This window comes from Toxotes jaculatrix, chromosome 21 (assembly GCF_017976425.1).
Source record: "Toxotes jaculatrix isolate fToxJac2 chromosome 21, fToxJac2.pri, whole genome shotgun sequence".
Classification (NCBI taxonomy): Eukaryota; Metazoa; Chordata; class Actinopteri; family Toxotidae; genus Toxotes; species Toxotes jaculatrix.
Window position 1 is genome coordinate 7,554,747 of NC_054414.1, and position 25,081 is coordinate 7,579,827.

At 41.5% G+C, this 25,081-nt stretch overlaps 3 protein-coding genes across 4 annotated transcripts; 2 read left to right on the plus strand and 1 right to left on the minus strand.

Moving 5' to 3' along the window:
* Positions 1-3,668: 3,668 nt before the first annotated feature.
* LOC121175787 (glucose-induced degradation protein 4 homolog) lies at positions 3,669-8,001 on the minus strand. The gene is made up of 6 exons (XM_041029625.1): positions 7,605-8,001; positions 7,077-7,136; positions 6,357-6,464; positions 6,157-6,258; positions 5,928-6,058; positions 3,669-4,978 (listed from the first exon to the last, which is right to left on the minus strand). The coding sequence occupies exons 1-6, from the start codon at positions 7,794-7,796 to the stop codon at positions 4,915-4,917; spliced, it is 657 nt and encodes a 218-aa protein (XP_040885559.1). The 5' UTR covers positions 7,797-8,001; the 3' UTR covers positions 3,669-4,914.
* A 149-nt stretch (positions 8,002-8,150) lies between these two features.
* atpaf2 (ATP synthase mitochondrial F1 complex assembly factor 2) lies at positions 8,151-12,274 on the plus strand. The gene is made up of 8 exons (XM_041066430.1): positions 8,151-8,538; positions 8,628-8,675; positions 8,819-8,967; positions 9,418-9,515; positions 9,905-9,985; positions 10,121-10,233; positions 10,559-10,674; positions 11,132-12,274. The coding sequence occupies exons 1-8, from the start codon at positions 8,421-8,423 to the stop codon at positions 11,267-11,269; spliced, it is 861 nt and encodes a 286-aa protein (XP_040922364.1). The 5' UTR covers positions 8,151-8,420; the 3' UTR covers positions 11,270-12,274.
* A 214-nt stretch (positions 12,275-12,488) lies between these two features.
* tom1l2 (target of myb1 like 2 membrane trafficking protein) lies at positions 12,489-24,721 on the plus strand. 2 transcript variants are annotated; one of them, XM_041067227.1, is made up of 15 exons: positions 12,489-12,588; positions 13,026-13,110; positions 13,851-13,929; positions 14,216-14,365; positions 15,598-15,732; positions 15,834-15,980; positions 16,521-16,637; positions 16,782-16,915; positions 17,081-17,132; positions 18,985-19,153; positions 19,528-19,654; positions 20,105-20,177; positions 21,055-21,114; positions 21,770-21,806; positions 21,906-24,721. In XM_041067227.1, exons 1-15 carry the CDS (start codon positions 12,537-12,539, stop codon positions 22,052-22,054), a joined length of 1,566 nt encoding a protein of 521 aa, XP_040923161.1. In that variant the 5' UTR covers positions 12,489-12,536; the 3' UTR covers positions 22,055-24,721. The 2 variants fall into 2 exon arrangements, with proteins under 2 accessions (XP_040923161.1, XP_040923162.1); XM_041067228.1 differs by lacking the exon at positions 21,055-21,114.
* Positions 24,722-25,081: the final 360 nt, after the last annotated feature.

A 25,081-nucleotide genomic window follows, 5' to 3' on the forward strand; every position in this document is an offset into this window, starting at 1 on the left:
GGCCGCTCTTTGAGATTAGGGAAAACAGAGAAGTGAAAAAAACGCAGACCACACACCAGGTGAGGATGTGACAGGAAGCACGGTTTGTGGTTTGTAGCACGGCCCCTGACAAACGCTGCCAAATTCACCAGGTAACAAGCGTGCTGCATGAAAAGGTGTAAGAATGTTAATGGATCTTTTCATGGTTCAAAGTTCATATTTGCTTTCAACTGCTTGGACTTACATCAAACACAGGACCATGTGGGCTGCTTAGTTGCTCATTTTTGCAGAAACACTGGATAAAACAGACAGTGATGGTCTAGCCTCTAGCCAAGAAGTGTGTGTGACCCATATCTTGGATTTCTGCCATCATGGTAGTATTTATACCAAAATTATCCTGACCTATGAAAATATTTATGCTTTTAAAATCTGCCCTACGAGGAAGCTGCGGATGTGGATATCGCACCAAAGGTCTTGCAAAATACAGGGAAAACTGCTGTTGATGATGCTGTTAAACATTCACTTTTTTATCAATGAGAATTCCTTTCCGGCATCCTTCTTGAAGACGTGGCCAAAGCTTTGTCCAGTGGTCTGAATCATGAGCAGAAGAAGGTGGAGTCAGAGGATAAGAGCTTCTGAGAAGTTTCTAAAAAAAAATTTTTTTATCACAGGTAGACGGAAGTTGCGCAGTAGTAAACAAACCAGATTGTAATTCTATAGCTGTTGCTAGGAAATCACTGTTTGGACCACACACACACACGCGTACAACAACACCTTAGGTCAAATTTATTTGTATTGTATGTACCTGATACACCCATTGAGGACCATGAGTCACCCAAAAAATAATAGGCAGTGCTAAAATTACTCCTGTGATTCACAGTTGCTGCACATGTCCAGCATGTTTTGTTTATCTTTTTTTATGAACTCTTCATTCTACTCTTTGCACATCTGATTGTTCATGTTTTTTTTTTCAAGTTCTTCCTTTTGGGTGTAACAAGTGCCACTGTAATGACAACATCTCACTCATCCATCTGTGACTACACCTTAATTTGGTTTGGAAATCTGTAAACTGCAACCACCCAGGAGTAGTAGTTGGTCTTATGAACTTTCTCTGCAGGTGTTATTGTGACTTTATATACTGTGTATATTTTTTTTTCTTCTACTTTTCAGGCATTGAATTGTTTAGTAATTTCAAAGGTCTTATCAGTAATGGATTATAAACACCCTGATGCTGATGTCAAAACACAACCAGAATAAATTTCAACTATAAAACCCAACTAGCAGCTACCGATTTTGGCTTTGGGAATTTCAGAGCTGATGAAAGACAGCCTTGTAGACACTGAGAGACACTAATTGACAGTGCGGTTGCCTATTATCAGGAACACCGTGCCGCTGCATTTCAGAAATACCTTCCCAGTGATGAAACAACCATAGTCTTTTGTTCCTCCTCATCTTTGTCTATTGTTAGTGACACTTCTGGAAAGGAAGTGTCAGTCTCTCTGCCAAGAGTAACAGTATTATAGAGCTGGTGTGTTTGCCGGCAGGACTGTGGCGGTGCCAGATGCATGGACATTTTTGATGACTTGGTGGAAGCAAAGGAGCATCAGCTGTACTGTAACCACACACACACCTACACACAGACACACACACAACGTAGGCACATTCACAAAGACTTGTAGTGTCACTTGTGGTTACACAGACAGTATCATTCAATATTCATCTAGCTTACGGGAACTGGTATCTTGTTCCTTGATTTATGGCTTGTGCACCTGCTGATTGATCCCAGGTAAAGTAACCTCTTTAAGCCTTTAGCTGACACTTAACTGACTTGAAACCAGTACAATGGCTGAATAAAATCAGGTTATTTTAAGTAAGTAAGCAGATAAAGCATGGGCCAAAGCCAAATCTTGTGTTTGTGTATCTTGTGTATTTCTACTGGCTGCCTGCACTGATACTGTACCAGAATGTTTGCACTGTATCTACATTTTTCTGCCAAGTCAGCTTTTATTATTCCCAGGTACACCTGTGTGACCTCGGTTTAAAAAGCTAAGCCAAGTCAAATAATATAAAGCCAAGCGCAGGTTGGCGAGCAATGTCCTTGAATCTGGACTGTACGGAGGACAAACCCTGTTCATAAAGGCAACAAGAAGGACCTGCTCCTCCTGTCAACCTCAGGCCAAATTGCAATTACTTTGTCAATTTCTCGCCAATCCAAAAAATGTTGTCTTTTTATACTTAAAGGTCTGTCTGACACTTTCACTTCTCCTGTTGCTGGAAACTTCTGAAAGCATTTCTTTATAGACAAGAGTTATTACAGGAAGGTGCTTACCTGAAACTGATCCTCATTCCAGTCTGAGTTATGCTGCAACATTTTAGGCCTGCAGGTAACACATGAATACTTTTCAAATGTTTGAAAACCATATGTGTAACTGATAATGCGCATGGAATGCAGCACCTCAAGACAATTGTTTTCTTATTCTTTCTTAAAGTGACTGAGATTAAAGAGAGGATGTCTTTACTGGTAATTTTTACAAAAAAAAGAACAAAAAAAAAATAAACAGGTACATAGTCAACTACTCTCTGCAACCATTATACAGATTGTCATGAAATTGAGCACAGATATCCAACATGCCTGTAGGATGACTCCTAATGACTGTGGAGATCCCCTGACTTTTCCTCTGGTGCCACCTTGAGGTTGACAGTTGTGGCTTTGAGTGAAATGTCTCAGCAGCTGTTGGATGGATTGCCATGAAATCTGCTACACACACTCACGTCCCCCTCAGGACAAAGTGTAGGGACTTCGGTAATTCCTTAACTCTAAAGTTCAGTTTGTCCAATACTTTTTTTTTAACTAAGTGCCTGCAAAACGAATGACATTCCCAACAGCTGCCGTACAGCTGTACTTCGTGTTTGGTGACAATTTTATCTGCTTAGTATCAACATGTTAAGAGTGTCATTTTGAGAGTGTCAGCACATTGACATTAGCATTTAGCTCAAAGCAGAACTGAGTCTAAGTGCAGCCTCACAAGGCTGCTTCACTCTTATTCTATTTTTTTCAGCTTTCCTCAAGTGGGTGATGACGTCTTCAGTGTCCTGCTCTTCCATATTTCTGCACCCGCTGGGCGGAAATGACTAAGCTACCAGTCTAAGTAATTCCTCATACTTTTGAACAACTAACTAACTGCTTTAAAAAGACATAATAAGAATTCTAGTTATTTTTTTGTCTGTGGTGAATTCTAGTTATTTTTTGTCTGTGGCTGCCCTCTGGTGTGTTTCCACACACCAGAGGGCAGCACAGGGCAAAAAGTGTCTGTCAGTCAGGTTTCTATTCATATGTTTGGTCAAGAGCAGCATTGATCCCTCTCTTTCAGCATGCAAGTACAGCATCTGTTTTGTTTTAGTCTTGAAATAAGAAAATTATGTGATAATTAATGCAAGGTGTGGTATAAAATGTGAAAATATTCATCAGATATTCAGGTCATGTGCTATATCAGCCAGTCAAGACACAGTGAAGAGTTTTTGATATGATTTTTTTTTTTTTTTTCAAATCCACAATCCATTCTTTACAGTCACACGGTCAATCAAATCCAGGCTTAGTCTCAAACAAACACACTTCTGATCTGTTATAGTACAACTCTGATAAGCTTTAAAAAGATGGCACCATCACATGGAAAGGGAACATGATCAGGGAGGAGATGTTTTTTCATAGGCAATTTAACAAAAATACTTTTTTCAAGGAAGATAGAATTTTTTTTTTCATATACTATGAGGATAGAATAAAATTTTGTCTCTGGAAACTGAAGGTTTTATGTTGGAGAGTGCTATGTTGAAAGCGTTGCATAGTCGAGGAGACATAAATGTCGGGGTAGTGGGGATCTTAATTTAAAATGACACATAAGGAGTTAAAAAGCTCTTTGTTTAATGCAGAGTGCAGGGTAAAAAATACTCTTGCTGAATACTTTTATGTGATTGTTTTGGCTCCAAACCCTTTAAAAAAACAGTCAAAAAAAAAAAAACAACTTAGACCTGCCATTCTGAAGCTTGTGTGCTGGGGCATGTGAGTGTAAAATCCTGACTACAAGCATTATTATTAACATATAGTCATCTTTGTGCAAATGTAACTCAAATAGAACAAGATCCACAGCAATCACATGTGATAATAATCTCCCAAGCAGTTTTATGAACACAGGGGGGAAGTTGGTTTTGTGTATCACTCTCATTGCAGCCTTTAAAAGTGCCACTCTGCGTCCTTTCTCTTGGCAGACGAACAAAGAACCAGCTTAGCTTTACAAAAAAATACTGTTATTCTAGCTTATGGGCTGATTAAAGCTCCAATCCTACAACCTGAAGAGCTCTAATCACAAACCAAAACCTCTCCCTTGCTCTTCTTCCACACGGACAGACGTGGTGATTTACTTCTTTAAAGACTGTGTTTATAGGAGCAGACTCCTCGGAGGAATCCTTGTCCAACGGTAGTCAAATATATTTATGTAGCTCATTCAGCATCGGCTGGATGAAAAGCTGGAAACGTTTCTAGTCGCAAAACAAGAGGGGGAATTCCCAACTCAGCTTATAAAGTGTCTCGAGATACTGTGCCAAGCGTTTTTGTTTTTTTTGTTTTTTAAACCAGACATTAAAACAAATGAAGAAAAGGGTACACGGTATGAACCACACCCAGTCTCTGCTGCTGGTTCTAACTTTACAAGCTCCAGCCAGGGAGCGCAACGGCTCTGTCTTCTCGTCTCATCCACACATACATTCATTTGTCCTGTCCCGTCCACTGATCAATCAGCTGTCCATCCACTTATTGAGAACATGTAAGAGTTTGTTCTCCTTTTCCTCAGTAGCATCCGCAGACCTCTGCTTTGCCTCAAGTCTTTGTCCATCACAAAAAAAAAAAAAAAAAAAAAAAGATGCCCACGATGCCGACCGGGGTCACCGGAACTCATAGATGGCTGCGCTGTGCTCGGGGACGTGGGTGAGGTTTAGAGACTGGTACCTGCAGGGGTAACAACACAGCATATGTTAGAAGGATAGGGCAACTTTATCAAGAACTCATTATGTATAATCACAATTATACTGTGAAAATCAGGTATCTCAAAAAGATAAATTCACTTGCTACAAAAAAAAGTTTTCAGCTTTGTGCAAATGCATTTTTTTTCACATAATCAATGGTTTATAAAAGCATGAGGAGCAAGATGCACTGAGGGCAAACCAAAGTCTGCAGTGATGCTCATATTCAGCGTTGCCTTCATGTGTTGTTTGCAGGGTTCACACCAGAAGTGGTAAACAGCAGCAAAGAGCCAAGAGCCGATTCTATAAACAAGCTGCTCATGAGTCCATAGCAGCATTCATGTTGCTGTTAGTACTATTTTCAGTCTTCGCAATAAATATGACATAACAGCTCGCTGTTTACCATTTTCCAGTTTGGAAAAATGCCATAACAGAAAGGTATTCCTGCGGTCAGATAAAGAAACTCAACTGCTTCAAAGTGTTTGGTCAGAGCAGGGAATAAAAACACCAGGTGGATTGAAATCAGAGAGTTTTTACAGCAATAGCTAAACCATTATGTGCAGAGGGAGTTGAAAGAATGTCAAATAAAAATGAAAACTGAAGATGGAGTACAAACCGGCCTCTGTTTGCTTATAACCGAGCAGTAGGGCCACATAAATCAAATGCAAACACAAAATGTGGGTGTGATTGTTCTGCTTCGTCCATAAAAAGTCACTCGCAGTTGTTTGGAAAAACCACATTCATCTACTAATCATTGGAGTAGATCCCAGGGCAACCTGACAGAAGCTGCAGAAAGCTGAATAGTGAGTCCGTTAATGACTTCTCCCATCCAGATTTTCCCAGCTGCTCTGAGATTTGATCCAGCCAAACTTTCCTTTTCCTTTCCCCAAATTTCTGAGCTTCAGCTCACAGTAACGAGTGTGGTGCTGCCTTACCATTCAGAGCTCCTGTGGTAGTAGTAGCCCTCGATCGTTGCTGTGGATTTCTGGAAGCAGATGTAATAAAATCCAGCAAAGGAAGCTCCGCTGATGTCTTTGATTGTGTGGTCTGGGACCAGAAACTGCTCCTGGGGGGGGGGCACACGGGGTGAGAATCAGCAGCTGCTGCAGTTCAGAGGTGACTTGCTACAACATATGGTCAAGCTCAATTTAGACAGCACCTTACCTTCCACCTCATGAAAATATAGTCTGAGTTCTTCAGATCCTCATAGTCGAAATCATCAGAGTTGAATGTCTTTGCGTACTGGTAGAAGGCCTGGAACTTGCCCTTCACACAAAATGCAAATTGATCATGTCACAATAAACCAGCTGACTACAGAGGGCGTGGAGCCCGTGTAGAGATTATGAATTAAGTTTTCACCTTACCCAGTGTTTACGATCCACATCTTCATCTGCATCCCATTTCCGGGTGAGAAATGGCCGCTTTCTGCTGATGATCTCTCCAGCGAAGAACGTGGTCAGAGTTGGGTATTCCTGCGAGAGTGAACGCAACAAAAAAACAAACAGGAATGTTTTGTTTTGTTCTTGTCTAAGCTCTGGTGCAGCCAACGTGTCAGATACCATTGTCTATTCCTCTCTTTGTAGGTGAAAGAATGAAACAGCCAGCGCTAATTGCAAGACTGACGATTCAATGTTCAATTACAGCAGAACAAAGTAAACTGACTGGATGAAAAGGAATACTTACCTAGGAATATTTACGCTGATATTTAGGGTTTATTATTTACCAATAAATCATATTGTGGGATCTTTATGATATTGTACATAATGGGAAATAGTAACATTGTGGGGTGAGAGTAGAAAGAGTTTGAGTTGACTCTGATTTACTTCTTTAGAGATTGCGTAGTCGAATGTAATAGACTTAAACTCTGCATTAACAACTCAACAGTCTGTGAGGCAGATGTAATGTGCTTGGATCTGATGTAGAGTTTAACACGGCATCCTCTACACTGTAAATTACACAATACCGAGTGAGGACGACTGGAGCCAGACTGTACCAGTGTCTTGAAAAGAAAACAATGAGCAGTGGCCAGACACAGCTTAAATTATTTATGTTTGTGGCTTAATAAAGAGAATTACTCCTCTCACCTCGGTCAGTCCTTTTATCTTCAGGTAGCCACACAAGTAGGAATCCTCCATGGTGACATGCTTGAAAAGAAAACCCAATAGACAGCAGAGAATGTTAATTCATTTCTGTATCAGGTAGCTACTGCTTCAAAGGTTCAAATGACAATTGGGCAGGGATGCTGTGATATGCTTTAATGAAACGAATATTAATTCAATTGATTTGTATCAATATCCTCTCCCACAAAACAGCCATTAACATGCCTGCTTGTGAGAGTCTTGCTACGTGGGGGAGCCCCAGTAAAATCAAATCTTTATTGGGATGCATTTTATTATAATAACACTGAATTGAATGTTTATTTGTAGTTTAAAGGTGCTGATAGCTAATAATCACAGGCACCGCTACATCCACAGCTAGCTAGACCAGTTAGTCAACGACAAGCCAGGGCCCATTGATTTTCATCTGTCAGTCATCACACCGCCCGGTTGACAGATCACCAAATACCCCTGACAGCTCCCCCGAATAATGAACTATCCACTTCACAGCCCCACCTGCAAAACAACCTCCACGTCGTAAGAGTTCCCTTTGCTCTTCTGGTGGCCCCTGAACTTGGAGCCGCTGTACAGCAGCGAGGTGACAACACCGGGCTGCTGAGTGTTTATCGGAGGTGGCGGGATAAGCGAGGCCGAGGATGCGAAGGCCGCGGCGGGGGAGTCGCTAAGGTATCCAGCGGGGACAGGCATGGCTCCCGCTTCGCTGACTGGGCACCGACCGCGGTCACTGGCCGTCGGGACGATGGACTCTGTCGGCGTCTATGAAGAGGTGGAGGAGGACTGGTGAGGCCCCACCAACGTTCAAACCCCCACTTATTCCTCTGTGGTGTAGTTTACCAGGCACCAAGCTCCCAGAAAAGTAAGTGGACTTCGACGCGCGACGTAGGCAGCAGTATCCATCCCTCTCATTGGACATCTGAGTCCACCGTGCAAAGATCTTCAACGCTCATTGGTGGGACTTGCGGAAGGCTTTGTGGGAGTATTTGAGTGTAGTCTTTTCCTGTTTTGTAAGCGCAAGTAGAAGCACTTAAAAGACTACATTTCCCAACTGTTAGGAACAGTTTCGACGCTATCTGTCAAGCGTAGAAGGTCAGACGCGTGCTTTTGAACGCTGAGGAAGAAATGTGTTAGTGACTTTATTCAGTTAGCCAGAGCTGTATAAACAAGAACTTCTGCTAACACGAAAAACAGCCACTCGTATAAAAATGTTGCATTTAATTAACTAACGAACTGCAGTCAGAAAGAGCCTGTCGTGTCTGCTGTCTCCTAAGCTAGCTTTCATTCAAAACATCACGTCTTCACCTAACTGCCACAATGTTTAGGAGCCTTGTTAAACTTCAGAGTCACTTTGGAAATGCCCTTTCTCTCAGTAAAGTGTACCCAAGAAGTCAGCACTCCCTGTTTGCTTTGAAATACTCCACAGCCGCAGCAGGTAAGATAAACAAACAATGTGGATAAATCGTCAATCTGTCTGCAGCAGCAGGGCATTTGTATGACTAATGTGGTGTTTTCTGATTTTAGCAGAGAGAAAGAGATTTTATCAGGATGTCAGCATATCCCAAGGTGAAGGTAAGTGTCAGATATCATTAATAATAGGCCAAGTGTATAAATTCTGTGAGTTTGAGAATACTCACTTTCAGTGTCAGATGTATTTTAAAAGAGCATGCAGTGTTTTTGATGTAGCCATAATTCTCCATACTTGTGTTACGTAGGTGGTCTATATGAGATAAACCTAGACAGAAGGAAACTGAAAACTCCTGGAGGGAAGCTGTTCACTGTGCCAAATGAAGCCCTGGCCATTGCCGTGGCAACCGAGTGGGATGCTCAGCAAGACACACTCAAGTTCTACACTATGCACCTGGTACAGCCTTTGACCTGGGGATTGAATGGGGTTTTTCATTTTCATGTTTTTATAATATCTGACTTGTTCAGCTTCAAGGAAAACGAGCAGTGACGCTACATCAGCCAGCAAAGGCCACGTAATGATAAAGTTTTAAAACTTATGTCATATGTATATTTCTATCTGAATATGAAATACAGATATTTAATACATTTTGAGTTAACTTCATGCTCTAAAATAAAAATTCACAATAGTGTATCATATCTGTAGCAAATTGGTTGGGTGTTGTGAGGATTTGGGACCAGAAAAACTGAGAGGCCTTGATTTGATGTGTGTGAGACAGAAAGAAATATAGAATTTTCTCTGAGCTGCTGATCTTCAGGAAAAAAAAATATTGCGAGTAATCATTTTGCCATGTTTTCAGTTTTCCACGTCGCTAAAGTAAAGGTAAACTGTGAACTCTCCCTGCAGACTACACTCTGCAACACAGCTCTGGACAATCCCACTCAACGTAACAAGGACCAAATGATCAGTGCTGCTCTGAAGTTCCTGGAGACTGACACTGTCTGGTATACCACTTATTTTACTGTATTTTGTTTTTTTTTAAGAATTATAATAACCTTTATTTATATTAACAACATTTAAAACTTGGCTATATTGTTGCTATTAATTAATAACAGCAAAATTTATTTGCTGTTCTACAATCCATGTATAACCAGAGCTCATTTCTAACGGCACTCTCTTATTAGGGATTTTAAGTCAGTATAACCAGTGTTTACACATTGGTGCATTTAATGACTACAAAATACAGATCAGCACAATGACAGGATACATATTAAAAGTGTTGAGAATATAAATAAATATTCTCAGTATTTATATATATTAATAAAGAGATTGTTAAGGGTGAGTTGCTTGCAGATGTGGCTTTAAATGTTACTGGTGTTTATGTTCTGTGTAGTTACAGAGTAGATGAGCCCCATGCTTTGGTTGAGCTACAGAAGAATGAGTGGGATCCTGTGCTGCACTGGATTGAAAACAGGTAACAGCAGCATTAGTTTTTGTCATAGTCAAAGCACATAGACTGACATTAAACCCACAAATACATCACTGGTAAATTAAGCTACTATACCTAGCTCTTTCCTAATTGTTTTTATCCCCCACAACTCAACTGCAGATACAATGTCACTATTGGCTCCTCATCCAGTATTTTGGGTCCTGAGATCCCAGAGGCAACCAAAGAAACGTTCCGGCAACACCTGAATTCTTACAACTTTTGGTCTCTGACAGGTGAAATATTTCTAAACTGATCCTTTATGAGCACTTTTAATGATGAGGTACTCTTTTGAAACAGGGCTTGATTTTGATTTGATATATGTGCTGCTGATAAAATTGATCATACCTACTCTAATGATGAGATTATATGTACATTCTGTATATAAGCATTTTTTTGATTGGATTGAGTTGTAACTAAATTGTCCAACTAAAAAAGGGCAAGGGAGTGATGAGTGCAATATTTGTAATACCTACTCCTATTGCTTGGGTAAACAGTGTTGTAATACACTGTAGCATCAGTAGGGCAGAGCTGTGCAGTAATATGGTTCCTCCTGTGCAGGGCTTGAGTATGTGATCACCCAGCTGAAGTCTGTTGTTCTGGCGATGGGGATGATTGACAGACATCTGAGCGTGGAACAGGCTGTGCTGCTCTCCAGACTGGAGGAGGAATACCAGGTAAGAGAGAGTGTTTGCCACCCGGAATTTTCCCAACTTTTTTGGTTACCTCTTTTTTTAATTTTTGTTGTTTTGTATAACCTCTTTTTACAAAGGGAAGCTTTGCTTATTCAGCTAATGTTTTTTTTAGTGTCACTGTGTCCTACATCTTTTATTGCCAGAAAAAAATTAGCTTCATGTTCTCTAGACAAACAGCACCCCCTTGTGTTTATATTGTGTTTCACATGATAGCAAACCTGGTAGCACACAGTGTACAAGGCAGTGTAGAGGCTGACTTAGCTCTGAGCCCTGGTTTTGTTTATTTACAGAAATTCTACTAATGTCTTTGCCAGTGGTAATGAAGTTGCGATCTTGTATTGCTGCATGTAGCACCTTCAGTGTTGCAGTTTGTTCATATCGCTGACAGTCATTGATTATTCTCTGTTTATTTCTCTAACATGTTTATTCTTCCTCACAGATTCGACGCTGGGGAAATGTAGAGTGGGCCCATGACTATGACATGTATGAGCTGAGGGCAAGGACTGCTGCTGGAGCGCTTTTTGTTCACCTCTCATCTGAAAGTTCAACTGTCAAACGCAAACTTATGCAGGACTGAGAAGGATGAGCTCAAACATAAAACTCCCAGGGAGCACACAGCACCCCCAAACACCCCCATTTACCTTTACTTCTACATCCATGCAAACACCTCACAGCCTGTTTGTTCAGTTTAGCCGTGACAGCTGCTCTGTCTGTCATCTGTTAAGCCATTTTCACATATGAACTCTGGATAATATTCACACATATAGCACACAACTGGAGATTGTCTGTGTCAGATGCTTTCTCACCTACAGGAAATAACCCATTTGGTTTAGGTGAGGTGTGGCACCTGGGTAGAGCTTGCAGGAGGCAGGATAAAAACTTTCTCAACACGCCCATTTGCTTGCTGTGATTTTTCCAGACAATGACCTGTTCTATTCACACATCGACTCAATTGAACATTACATGGACTTTGTACAAGTCCAAGGAAGCTGGCAGGAAGCTGGCAGGGTTAAGTCTGTTTAATGTCCTGTCCAACTGATTCAGACATTTGAATTCCAAAACACAGCTCCTCTGGGTAATGTCTAGATAAGTTCACAGTTGCAGTGCGTGTGTGAAAACACTACGACGGTCATCTCACCCCAGCAGAACACACTGGCTGTATTTTCTGCAGTGTTTATATGTGACAGCTGCCAAGAGTACCACCCCTCACAGAGTTTCCAGTCGGTTCTCAGTCATCCGTGACATTTTGGACGCTGGTGGCTTCTGTTGTTGTCTGTTTGATGGTGGAATGTTAATTCCATGGCTGTTTTTTTTTCTGTGTGCTACATTTGAATACTGGAAAGTGCTATTTCAACATCAAACTGTCCATAGTTAATGCCCTTGCAGTTCGTTCTCATCCAGTGGTCATTTTCATAAACAAAGCTGAAGGTTTTGTTGCTTATACAGATTAAATGTAATTTAAAAAATGACATTTTCTGTGCCCTTTCCACCACTTGTAAGCAAAGTATGTCAGGAGAGTTTATTGTGAATTAAAACCTAAACAAGGCAAAACACTTTTACTCTGTCACAACGAATTACTGTATGTGCCTTTTCTGTGTTTGCATGACCTCATATCAGAATGAGTGCTGCAGTCATAAAAAGCCATTTAAGTTTTATTAATGCAACCTTTGGCACCTTTTATTTACAATCGCCCAACTCTCATGATGAGTCTTCTAACTGTCCAATCACGCTAAAGGTCAGGATTTCTTGGCCAATTACGTTGCTCTGTGGGCGGGATTTGCCGGACGTTTCCTCATGTATCATCATCATCATCCCATGGACTGACTTGTTTGTTGTCGAGCAAGATGGAGTTCCTTTTGGGAAATCCTTACAGTACCCCAGTGGGGCACTGCATTGGTATGTAACTAGATATGTAGAAAACGACAATGCTTGCAACTTGATGTGTGTGTCCTGGAAATGTGTCTGCTTTGTGCGATAGTCATTTACGGACTTGCTACCTTTAGCATGCTATCGTCCCTGAATGAGTTCACTACAGCTGGAAAGCCTCCGTTAGCCGCCTAGCTAACTAGTAGTTGCGGTAACATCTGCTGTCACTGCGCTAGCGGTACCGTTATCAAACTAAATGTCTTTTTCCTGCCACTGTCAAGTCTTAGGTCATCGCTAAAAACATTAACGAACACAGTAAGTTATATCTTACAGGCTGGCGTATAATTAAGCCGGCTAACAGTTAGCTAGCCACCAGTCATCGTCATATAATTGGGCTTCTGTGTTTTACAGAAGCGTCTTTATAGGTTGTTTTCTCAGCCTTTATGATCTCTGTATGTGTCTTGCAGAGAGAGCCACTGATGGCTCCCTGCAAAGTGAAGACTGGACCCTCAACATGGAAATATGTGACATCATCAATGAAACAGAGGATGGGTGGGTACCCAGAGAAAATCAATGAATATCTATATGTTACTGATTAACTCCCTCATATGTACTAATTTGATTCTGTCTTCCACGTTACTGTGCTGTTTATATAATACATTGCTGCAGCATGATAGCTAGTGTCAGTCCTATCTTTTCTTTTCCTGTGTCATACTAAGAGAAGTAGCCTAGCTTTGGCTTAGTGAGGTGGATATGTGCAAGGCCTCTTTGCTTATCTCACTGTTCTATTAACCTTGTACTGTATATTTAAGCTGGTGTGTGAAGTCCAGGTCTTGTTTGATTAGTAGGTTGTAAACTAGCTTAGGTGGGTCTAGCCAAGTGCAATGTACTGTATATCAGCAGCCTATAAAAAGATGTCTGACTCTACTTCTTTCTGGTCTCTGGGGAATGCACTACGCCCAGTACTGTGATGCTGATGTGATCTGTTTGGTCTGTTAGAAGTAGTCAAAGAATTCAAAAGTTAATTATTTCTGCCTTACAGTGGAACAATCAGAGTGTCAGTCCAGAGATTGCGAAAAGTCAAGAAATCATTGACATATGCTTCAGCCTGGTAGTCACTGTGGCATTCAGAATGCCCCTTAAAGCCTTTGGTCATTAAATTCTTGGTAGTTGTGTTTCTTCTGCTTCGCAAGTCTTATCGGTCCATTAAAAAGCTATGGGCATACTGTACTATGCTGTCTTTGTGTGTTTAATGTGTGCTTTTACTTGTGTGTTTGTTTGTGTGTGTGCAGGCCAAAAGATGCCATTAGAGCGGTGAAGAAGAGGCTGAATGGCAACAGGAACTATAGAGAAGTCATGTTGGCTCTAACGGTGAGTTAAAGTGTACAGCAGGAGGGCAGCTACACTGTTTTTACAAGTTACAGCATTAAAAACACTACTCATGTAGTCACGTAGCAACATTGTGTAGAACGAATCACTTCAGGTCACTTGATGGTACCACATAATTTGCATTCACAGAGAATTTGCAAACCAGTCCATCATTTCCATCCTGTGTCTGGGTAGCACAACTCTGGACGTGCCTATAGTGGCATTCGATTCACAGTGTGAACTGCATCATTTCATGTTCTGAAAACTGCTTCATCTCTGCATCCATCAGGTGCTGGAGACGTGTGTGAAGAACTGCGGCCATCGTTTTCACGCGTTAGTCACTAGCAGGGACTTTGTTGATGGCGTGCTTGTTAAAATCATCTCCCCTAAAAACAACCCACCTACAATCGTTCAAGATAAAGTACTCGCCCTCATTCAGGTAAGATAACAGAAACATTGCATGCATCTAGTCCAGGTTTGTAGGTTATTGTGTCATGCTACACAGTCAGTGCAAGTCATAAACCCTGGTGACTTATTCCCATGACAGATACTGAATCGATATATTTTTTCTTTTATAATCCGTGGACATGAATGTGAGCAAAAACTGGTGTTTTCTGATCAAGTCAGTCAGTGAGCGGTGACGTGAGTTTTTTAGCGTAGGTGTTTATTACAGTATGTGGGGCTGTGCAACAGTCCAGGAGGTGGCCTGTCATCCCCAGGCAGAGCTTCAGGTACGGTGTCTCCAGGGCTTCAGCCAGGAGCAGCTCCAGTTACCTGTCACAGCTCGGGTAACCCTGCGAGGCTCATGTGGGCTGCTCTTATTTCCTCCAGGGGAACCATGTGACCACAGCCACAGCTTGGATCCAAGAGGGGAGCATACAGTACCTGTGAGAGAGAGGAGGGAATCTAATTGCCTCTTGTTTGGCTCGTCGTTAGACAAACAAGTTTGTGACTGGAGGGTCAGCTGGGAAAATTGTATGGGAAAATGTTTTGAGCAGCACTCCCTTCACACATACACAACTAGACTATTGTTGACATTACTTTTAGCAGGCTGCATAACACCCAGTTTGGCAGCAGACTGCGGCAGTGTTTTGCCGCTCCCTTACCACCTGTCTCAACTCTCAGGTGTTAATGTGTGTACCTTGAAGTTGATAAATGAGTGAGCATGTGTGCACAGTTATTAGTTTAGACTAAGTTGATAAATTCCAGCCAAACTCTTAAGCTTTGGTTAGACTATGGGTTTTTCATATGGTTTTGCAGAGTCTTTCTGTTGTTTTCAGACACATTTCAACCAAGAAAGGAACTGTTAGGGAAATTTGAATATAGATCAAACTGTCTTGCAGTTTGCGGTGACTTAGCAGAACAAGAGTGCCCTCAAAGTCCTTGTGCACTTGTTTTTTAAAAGTGTGTCATGTGTTGAACTGTTGTAATGTTCCAGTCTAGCTTTAGCCTGCCCGCTGCTGAGAGAGAGAGAAGCCAAGAGCTTTGTGGTTTGCTGACTGAATGTATTCAAGGCAGACAAACAGAAATGATCAGAGAACAGGCCTCGTTTACTGTTCTGACATCCCTTGCTTTGTTTGCTGTGTCAGCCCTCCCTTTACCCGTTTTTGTTTTTTTGTTTTTTCAGACTCTCCCTCTCTTTTCTTTTAACTCTTATTTTTCACTCTCCAGGCATGGGCTGATGCATTCAGGAGCAGTCCAGACCTCACAGGGGTGGTCCAAATCTATGAGGAGCTAAAGAGGAAAGGCATCGAGTTCCCCATGTCAGACCTAGAGACCCTGTCGCCTATACACACACCTCAGCGGGTAGGAGGCATCACATTAAGCACTAAGCATAGTAAGATTGTCTTTCTAGTTAATCTGTCAGATTCTGTTATGTAAATTGTCTCTTCCTCTGCTGTTTCTAGTCTGCATCTGCTCCAGAGGGTGACTCCACCCTGAACAAATACAGCACCACTACTCAGCCCACACCTCCGACTGTCCCACCACCCTACACTAACCCTCAGGTCCCCAATATTCATGCCTCTGGATCTATCAATCCTACACCTGAACAGGTACAGTGTTATTCCCATAAACACACTGAAACTGAACAGTTGCCTCACATATGTACACCTTGTAACAACCCTTACAAAAGGACAGGTGCCTGCATGTTCAGGTTTTTTTGTTTGTTTGGTTTTTTTTTTGTGTCATGCTAGTCAAAATAGCATTGACTTCACCTGTCAAAAAAACAAACCAAACCAGATGATTAAACACTCCAGAGTCTGAATCAGCTGCTGCAAATATGCTTGGTGTGGACACGTCTTAAGCCAGTGGCTCCTAATCCCAACCTTTTTTTTGTCCGGCATACCCCCTGAGCTGTCATGGTCCAAAGGAACTAAGCTGACTATTATTTAACACTATTAGTTATGTAAAACTAGATATCATTCCAAAATCTTTCCATACAATTGAACAGCCAGTGTTTAATCGAGTTTGTATTTGTACTGCTGCCATTTGGACTGTCAGAAGCTGGACATTTCAGCCATTTATCCATTACTTTTGGTCGTCTGTCGTCTTGGTCGTCTAACTGTAGACTCATATATCCCTGTTTCATTCAGATTTGCAGACTGCGCAGCGAGTTGGACATTGTTCGTGGGAACACTAAGGTGATGTCAGAGATGTTGACTGAGATGGTCCCAGGACAGGAGGACGCTTCAGACTATGAGTTACTACAGGCAAGGAACCACTTATGTGTGTCTGTATACGTCTGCATTCTGAAGTGTGTGAATGAACAAATACAAAAAACTAGTATTTTTTGTTTGTTAAGAAAACTGCAACCTGAGACCATCTTTTGTTCATGTGTGTTTGTACGTTCTTAGGAGCTGAACAGGACTTGCAGAGCCATGCAGCAGAGAATAGTGGAGCTCATCTCCTGTGTTTCCAATGAAGCCGTGACCGAGGAGCTACTGCATGTCAACGACGACCTCAACAACATTTTCTTACGCTACGAAAGGTTAGAAAACACTGATAAGGTCACACACAAATGCAGGGGCAGACTCATCCTTAAGAGCAAACAAGCACACACATTAAAACTCATGTTTCCGTTGACAGTGTTTTGGTTAGGTAAACTAAAGGGTTCTTGTTCATTTCTTTCATGTCGCCCTGTCTTTTGCCTCAGGTATGAGAGATTTAGGTCTGGGAGGTCTTCAGCTCAGAGTGTCAACAATGGGGTGAGTCAGCAGTTACCTCAGGTGGTGAAACGCCCGATGTTTGCATCACTAGTTGCTTCATGTCATGTTTATTTTCTGCTCATCTTTTCTCATTCTTTGCTGTCCACACCTTTCAGTGTCAGTCGTGTGTCCTTGCATGTTACATCACCAGTCAGGCTTTACAGCGTCTTTCAGGTGCCGCTATCTGTCAGTGATTTACCAGATGTACATGCGTAATGAAACAGGAAACCCAACAAAGACTTACTTTGATTGTAAAATGCAAAGCATGTTTATTTTTATGGGTCATGTTTTGAATATTCTGACATAAATCTGACTTTACATAACACAGTCAAAGCAGGCTTGTTGCATTTAAGTCCTTTCCAAGTGATGGGAAACAATGACTGGGACTATACAAAGCAAAGTCATTGCAATTTAGATATTCACTTGTCTTATCCATGCCAGAATGAAATACAACGGGCAGTCCAGCCACAGCTTTGGAGAGGGCCGAGTGGCAGGCTCCAAAAAGGGTACTTTGTCAGGTCGACAGCATTGTTGGAAGTTGAGCTTTGTATCACATCTAACAGATTCCCCTCTCACTGCTTTCTGAACGCTTTCGATTTGTCAGTCTTTGTGAAAGCTTTATTGACATCCACTCCAGTCTTGCAAGGCTCCAAACTGGTCTGCCAACAGATAATACAATGTGTAAATCTAGATTGAAAACAACTTTTATCACCAGCTATGGTTTGGTTTTTGCTTCCATGAATGTCCATGCCTGCAGCTGCTAATGGTAGAACCTCTCTTTGCTTTATACCTTTTATCAGTTTCTTGTTGTTAGATACTGAAAACACCTCCAGAGATCTGATGAAAAGCATGAAACATGATGGAGCTCTTGAAACATTTTCCCCTCTCCCTTGGGTTTCCAGTTAATTAGGCATGGTATATCTTATCCATAGGTTCATGCCATTACATTGTGTCCCTGCACAGGCATGTTAATGGTATTCACTGTCTCTTCCTTTCTGTTCTTTTCTGTTCCTCTGTCTCTGTGGCTAGCTGAGACAGGCAAGTATGAAAATATTGTCCCTTATATGACCAGTGTCCCCCCACAGCAACTGTTGAAACATGGCTAAATAATATGGGCCCAGCCTCCACCAGTATCTTTCACCCCCATATGGCATGTTTTGACAATGCAGCCCCCAGTAGCCAGTGATGTGATGAACCTGGAGGTGGACTGACAGCGACACAGTCACTGTTGTGATGTGTTTGCATTATCTCAAACAGTCAGGCTTTGAGATTTGCAAAATGGCCGTGATAGAGCAGCTTCTCCAGACCACAAAGATCCAGTCTTCCCTCCTCCTTCCCTGCTGTATTGCTGCCTTCTTAAGGGGATTGTTTAGTTTGTATGGATAAACCATCTATCACTAACTGACAACAAATCAGTATTGAATGGTGAATTTGTCCATGTCCTCTAAGTAAACATCATGGAAAACTAAATGTGTCTTTAATGTAAAACAATATTTTTTGAGCCCCTTAAGAAACCGTTTTTCTGAAGGTTATTTAATTTCGTGCCACCCTCAATCAGACATTTTCATGCTCTCCTGAAGCTAACCAACAAGTTGTCCAAGTTTGTACATATTCTGATTATGCACTGTGCCTTTATTTTTTTTACATTTAGACCACAATTTCTGTTTATTATTTATTTCCTGTTTTTGTTTCGAACAGTCAAGAGACTACGTACTGTATGACCCTGCCTTTCCCCAGCCTCTCACAAAGGGATTTTTTTTGTTCCTTACGAGCCACAAACCCTAAATCCTTCTCTCCGTTCTTTCATGAAACAAGAGCTAAAGTGTGTGTGTCATCACTCCACTTTCACCAGGTCCTGAGTGAGGCCACAGAGGACAACCTGATAGACCTCGGGCCGGGCTCCCCGGCCGTGGTCAGTAACATGCCCAACGCTGCCCCGACCAGCCTGCCCCCCACCATCACAGCCCCTGCAGGAAGGCCCTCCTCCCCAGCCACCTTAGCCTCTCGCCTGGCCGGTCTTGGTATGCATCTCTGACCTCAGGCATTTCACAAATGTTCACATTGAGACAACAAAAAAAGTTGTTCTCCTTCTGATACAGAATATCTTATCCATCTAGAGGGAGCAGTTATTTAGACAAACAAAAACAAAAAAGGGTGAGCTATCATTTATCTACTGCATCTGAACGGCTGCAGAGTTTTGTAGACACGATTTAGACATAATTCTGCATTGGACCTCTTTGATAGCAAAAGCTTTTCTTATTAATTACAAACCTCTGTCAGAATTATATAAAAATATACACTCACAATCCAGTTTCACAGCTGTTTCAGCAGTGGAATTCAGTTTTACCCTGTAGGGTTACTTGACAGTGAAGTCTTTCTGTATTTTTTCCTTCAGACATGGGTGCAGACAGTGTGAGCAGTACTCTGAGCTCTCTGTCCAGCTGTAAGCCTCCTCCTGCTCAGGACGACTTTGATGTGTTCGCTCAAACCAGGACTGGAGCTGCGTCTGAACCGCACAAGATGTAAGGACACATTAGAGACTTACTGTGGATTCCTCTTTACATTCATTTGTAGGCATCGAAATTTACAGTTTGTGCTGTTTTCGATACAGAATGTAAATGAGGTTTGGCTTTTCAAACCCCACTGTCGTTTTCATGGGCGAAACTAATAATTATTTTTGTCATAAGTCAGCCTGCTTATTATTCTCTTGATTAATCATCTGATGTTTGAAATGTTCCCAAAGTTTATTGTCACTTGTTCATGTCCCTTGTTTTGTTCGGCAGCTTCCTCCCTCTGGAGAAGCTGCAAACAGACAATTTCTGCTTGAACTGTGGCTCAGACAATTAACTGATTGAATTTTCTGTTGATCAGTGATTTGATTGATTGTTCCAGCGCTAATCATATTTTCAAACGGGAAGCAACAAGCAAAACAGTTTCCCAGCACACTTGCCAATGTCTGCGTCTTGTCTCAGTGCTACAGCAGAAGACACAGCCACCGGCGGCCTTCCTCCCACCCTGGACGTCCTACAGCCAACGGCAGGAGTGGTGAGTCTCAGTGACACAGGCTTATATGTCCAGTGTGGGCTGTAACTTCCATAACCACTTAGAGAACATCTTCAGTGTGTGTGTATGTGTGTGTCCACTGCGCAATGGGCTGTACCATCATAACACACACATCTTCTCACATGCTTGAACTGGTTCAGCTGAATGCTGCTGATGTAGTAAACAAATTGAGGAATTAAGTTAAAACCTGGCTTGAAAATATCTCTCTGTGTTTCTAACCGACCCTGCAGCTGAATGGGAATATCTTGAACATCCAGGCTGTGTATTCATCCTAACTCTTTATTTCTCAGCCAGTGTTTTTAACTTTGCTTAAGCTTCTTACCTGTTGTTGTTAATGCCTTACTAACAAGACTGAAATAGATTTTCTCTCGTCAGTTGTTCATATCACTTTACTGAAGAGTTAGAAAGGAAACACTTTAGATTTTAAAAACTAAATCTGCTCTGTCACCCACTGTGGCACAGTTATTTCTCGTGGGTTGTTTTGTTATTATTAAAATCTAGTTTTCTTTGGAATTAAACAGTAAACTTTCGATCGTCACTGGATGAAGCAGCTCATTTCCTGATGTGGATGGTGTCCCTTCACCAGCATTACCTTCTTAATCTGCATGTTGCCATGTGCAGAGTTTGTTTTTGTGTGCACAGCCTGCTCATAAGTGTGTGTGATGTGCCACACCATCCACAAACATTGATTTCCATTCAATTTTTTATTTCTTTTTTTTTTTTTTCCTCACAAAATATTTTCTTATGTTGCATTTGAGTTAACACTGAAGTTCATTTAAGTCATATGTTCTGTTGTGTTGGGGGTGGGGATTTTTATTTTTCCCCTGTTTTCCGGCCACCTCTTGACGCTGCCCCGTAGGGTGTCGGCGGCCAGTCCTCTGTCATGGATGACATAGAGGAGTGGCTGTGTACTGATGTGGTGAGCCCATCATGATTTTTATTTCTGCCTGCAGTTCTGTCTTTCCTTTTTCTCCTCTGTTGTATCCCCTTATCTTTTTTTTAAAGTGCTCTTTGAAGCCAGAACATAACACGTTTCTCATATTTCACATTTCCTCACTCTCTGATCACGTTTTAACATCCTAGTTCACTTTAAAAGTTACTAACAGTGTGTTGTGGAGGGAAACTGACCTTAATATGAACAAATGTTGTGAAATGAGCATAAGGTCTTGAATGCAAACGCACACAAATGTCCCATAATCAGGCTGAGCTCAACTCGGACAAACTTATCCAGCAGCCAGTTTTTAATGTGATGCTTGAGAAGAAAAGATGTATAGGTTTGTGTGTTGTGGTCCAGAATAAGCAACAAAGCATTAAAAGATTTCATGCTCATTTTATTCAAATTTGTGAAATTGTGTTGATTGGTAACATGCGGCTGTTTTGGTTGGGAGACGGGGAAAACTGTGACGGGGATTCATGATTTGTCATATGAATGGGTATCAATTGTCACAAAGGTTAGTGGTTTTGGGCACATGCACAGGATCAGATTTTTTTATTGGTTTGCGGTGCTTTGTGGTGGAATAAGTTTGACAGAGTCAAATCCCAGGTGGGACATTTGTCTGTTTTTTCCCCAACAGAAAGGAGATGAAGGTGAGGAGGGCGTGACGAGTGAAGGTACGAGAACATGAATCTCCTACATTTTCATCACGTTTCCTGTCATATTCTCACCATCTGACCTCGACTTGTCTTATTCCTTTGGCCCAATTCTTCCAGAGTTCGACAAGTTCCTCGAGGAGAGAGCCAAAGCTGCAGAGATGACGCCCAGCCTACCGTCGCCCCCCAGTGGTGACCCTGGTGCAGCGCAGGAAACCCCCAGCCGCAAGAAACCAGACAGGCCAGGGGACACTTTGTTTGCCATGTAGACCTTTCACCTTTAACCCTTGATTCCCCCCAGCCTAAGACCCGACCAGCCGAGCAGCATCACCTGAAGACAGACTGACCTGACACTAAAACACACCCAGCTCCGTTTTGAGTCACCACAACACAGTTTAGCTACACTACAGAGATTTGTACATGCTATCCTTGTATAAAAAAAGGGAATTATTCATACCCTCGGTTCATTTCTCATTAGTATAAGTTAAGCCAAATAGATGTCCTATTTTGATACGACATCAGACGATGGATCTCACCCACACGATGACCAGTGTCAGAGGCAATGAGGCAGCCTGCTTATTCCTTCTTCTTTATGTGTGAAGAATCTCCCTCCGCCTGCTGCGGACTGCAGAGCTTCATGTTGCAGCTAATCCTGATGATAAGATGTTTTATAAAAATAAAAATAAAAAAAGAGTCCTGGTCATTAGTAGGAAATCCATTTCCTATCCAAGCCCTCAAAGCATGCATTAAGTCAGACCAGACCTGATCATTTAAGTTTTTTATTATTATTATTATTAGAAACCCCCCCCGACTGAAACGTTATGGTTATTATTAACAGAATTGCTCTTTAAAGGCAGAAACACTGAGCATACCTACATGGATATCGTTTTGGTGTTTGTATCAGTCCCTTTGCAAGTCAGTCTGAGTTGAATTGTAAATCTGTAAATGGCAAATGTCAAGTTTATTAGTTGTGTGTATATTTAAGCTACAGTATGTATGAAAGAGATGTTGATTTAATGTAGATTTCTGAAAAAGGATTTATGTTTGCAGCTGCTCTGACAATAGGGATGTACCTCACCGGGGTCAGCTTTTCCACAAGAAAAGGGAATAGTAAACCTGTGATCATTTACTAAATCTAAACCAGAAAGATGGAGAAGGGAACTTAGATTTTGTGATTGGCATAATTGCGCACAAAATGTCTTCTTCAGACCTTCCTCTGAATCTGTCCTCTCATGTTGTAGATTTCTGTTTTACAAATTTAACCGCAGTCGTTTGGTGATGTGTTGAGATTATTTTGCCGAGGTTTTATGAGGCTGAAGCTGCTGAACAAGACGGTCTAATTATTCTTGTTTGTGTAATCATCCGTGTGCTGAAGACGCATACAAAGATATTTTTGTGTCATTGATTGCTTTGGAAGAGGGAGTGGTGATGTTATTTTAAACAGAATCTCAGTCAGAGTTACTGGTAACTGAAGAGTCACATGCTGTCATTGGTGTGTTTTACTCATTGACTGGAGATTTTAACTCCTCCTTGAGTAAATGATACGGTATGTTTTCTGTTCTAAAATTGAGTTTAAAGGACCAAACTTGTGCTTTCCTCTGGATACGGAGGGAAAATTTTGGATAACTGTGTCATTCGTACGTAGCCCGATTCCGTCTTTAACCCAGAAGTTCACAGCTTTTACGTCCAAGGATATTGTGAGGACTCTGTAGCACACTACAAAAGCTGTTTGCACATTATTATTATTTTTTTTTTTTGTGCATTTCTCCTTGATTTCTTTTCGCTGACGTCTTAAAAGGCCTGACCTTTCAGCGTGACATTTGTTTTCAGAAATGAGCTCGCCGCAGACACAGCGCTACAAATGAGACATTTTACACTTTTGACAGTAATACATGCAACATGTTACACAATCACAACAAGCTTAAAACAAGTGTGCGCTTTGACACTCGCGTTACCTTTCAACTTGTACTGTAAATCAGCTAACACTTAACCAGATGTAAGTAATGAGAAATGTTTGGAAATATTTGAGCAGAGGTGTAGAAGTAATTTATTCAGCACTATTGTTTTTTTCTTCTTCTTCAGATCAGTATTTTAAATCATTTTTATTGCAGAAAAGGAAAATGGGACATGAGCTGAAATGTTTTGGGAGATTTTGAGACATTGTCAGTGTTTTAGTGTTTTTGCTGATGGAGTTCAGATTTTCTGTTTTATACTTAGCTGCTGGCTAATGGATCCTCTTTGTCATGTTTATTGGTTTCATGGGTATTTTTGTTGGTTGAATGTCTCCATATAGTAAACATATGGTTTATAAGAGCAGATCACTGATTTGTAGCTGTAAGAGAATCACACCAGTTGTTCCCCCTTTATCTCATGAAGGATACATATTGTTAATCAAGTCACTCACTCATGATTTTATGGGCTGACTAGCAGATGACAAAACAGACATATTAACTTCTGACGCTTTTGACGAAGCAACAACATTGCACATTTTGAAAGGGAGACTTCCCTCCTCCTTCTGTTTCCTTATTTTAGTGTTAAACGTGTGTGTGTGTGTGTGTGTGTGTGTCAGCTGTTCTGCAATGCAGAAATGGCTTATCTCAGTTGAAAAAAAAAAAACAAAAAAAGAAGAAGCCTCCAAATGCGTGTTTAAAGAATCCATGTTGTCACAGTCCTGTTTGGTACCGCCCTGGTTCATTTCAGTGTGAGCTCTGATCTGTAACTGAATCTCAGCGTACTGATAACTTTGCCGGAGTCACCTCAGACCTGTTTTGCAGAGGAACAATACGTTTCTTTTTATGTCACTGGATAATATGAAAAGAGATGCTGATAAGGGAGGCTGTGCTGTGTGACTGCTACTTTTCTGAGTTGCCTCATCTCTCATTTCTCTTTGTGTTGTTTGACTTATGCATGAACTCTAATAAAACATTAGCAGCGTGTGAGACGCATCCTTGTTTTCTCTTGATTTTCTTGTCTTATTTTGATAGGAATCTAATATTTCCTGCAGCATGAGGCACTTATTTGCTTCACCACAATGTCCTGCCTCCGCTCCAGTCCTCTCCCTGGCATATCATCCTTTGCCTGGATTCTTCTTCAGATGGTAATAGCTGAGGCTGACCTGTAGTAAACTCTCTTCATTCACCTCAGCCCCCACCACCATCATCCCGCCTCTCTCGGGAGGCCCGTGGGCCCCACACCAGGGGCTTCCCCATTGGTTGTCTGAAATCGCCTCATCCCACAACATGGCCCCTCACATTCTGCCTCAGTCACTGGAGCGTTTTCCCGGTCAAAAAGAAAGA

Bases quoted from the DNA above. Each gene is read 5' to 3' on its own strand.
- atpaf2 (XM_041066430.1), top strand. From the start codon at position 8,421: ATGTTTAGGAGCCTTGTTAAACTTCAGAGTCACTTTGGAAATGCCCTT. The intron at 8,539-8,627 runs GTAAGATAAACA...TTCTGATTTTAG, and splicing joins ATACTCCACAGCCGCAGCAG to CAGAGAGAAAGAGATTTTAT. The intron at 8,968-9,417 runs GTACAGCCTTTG...CTCTCCCTGCAG, and splicing joins AGTTCTACACTATGCACCTG to ACTACACTCTGCAACACAGC.
- tom1l2 (XM_041067227.1), top strand. From the start codon at position 12,537: ATGGAGTTCCTTTTGGGAAATCCTTACAGTACCCCAGTGGGGCACTGC. The intron at 15,981-16,520 runs GTACAGTGTTAT...TGTTTCATTCAG, and splicing joins TCAATCCTACACCTGAACAG to ATTTGCAGACTGCGCAGCGA. The intron at 20,178-21,054 runs GTGAGTCTCAGT...GCTGCCCCGTAG, and splicing joins TACAGCCAACGGCAGGAGTG to GGTGTCGGCGGCCAGTCCTC.
- LOC121175787 (XM_041029625.1), bottom strand. From the start codon at position 7,796: ATGCCTGTCCCCGCTGGATACCTTAGCGACTCCCCCGCCGCGGCCTTC. The intron at 6,059-6,156 runs GTAAGGTGCTGT...CCCCCCCCCCAG, and splicing joins ATATTTTCATGAGGTGGAAG to GAGCAGTTTCTGGTCCCAGA. The intron at 4,979-5,927 runs GTAAGGCAGCAC...TTACCCCTGCAG, and splicing joins TACCACAGGAGCTCTGAATG to GTACCAGTCTCTAAACCTCA.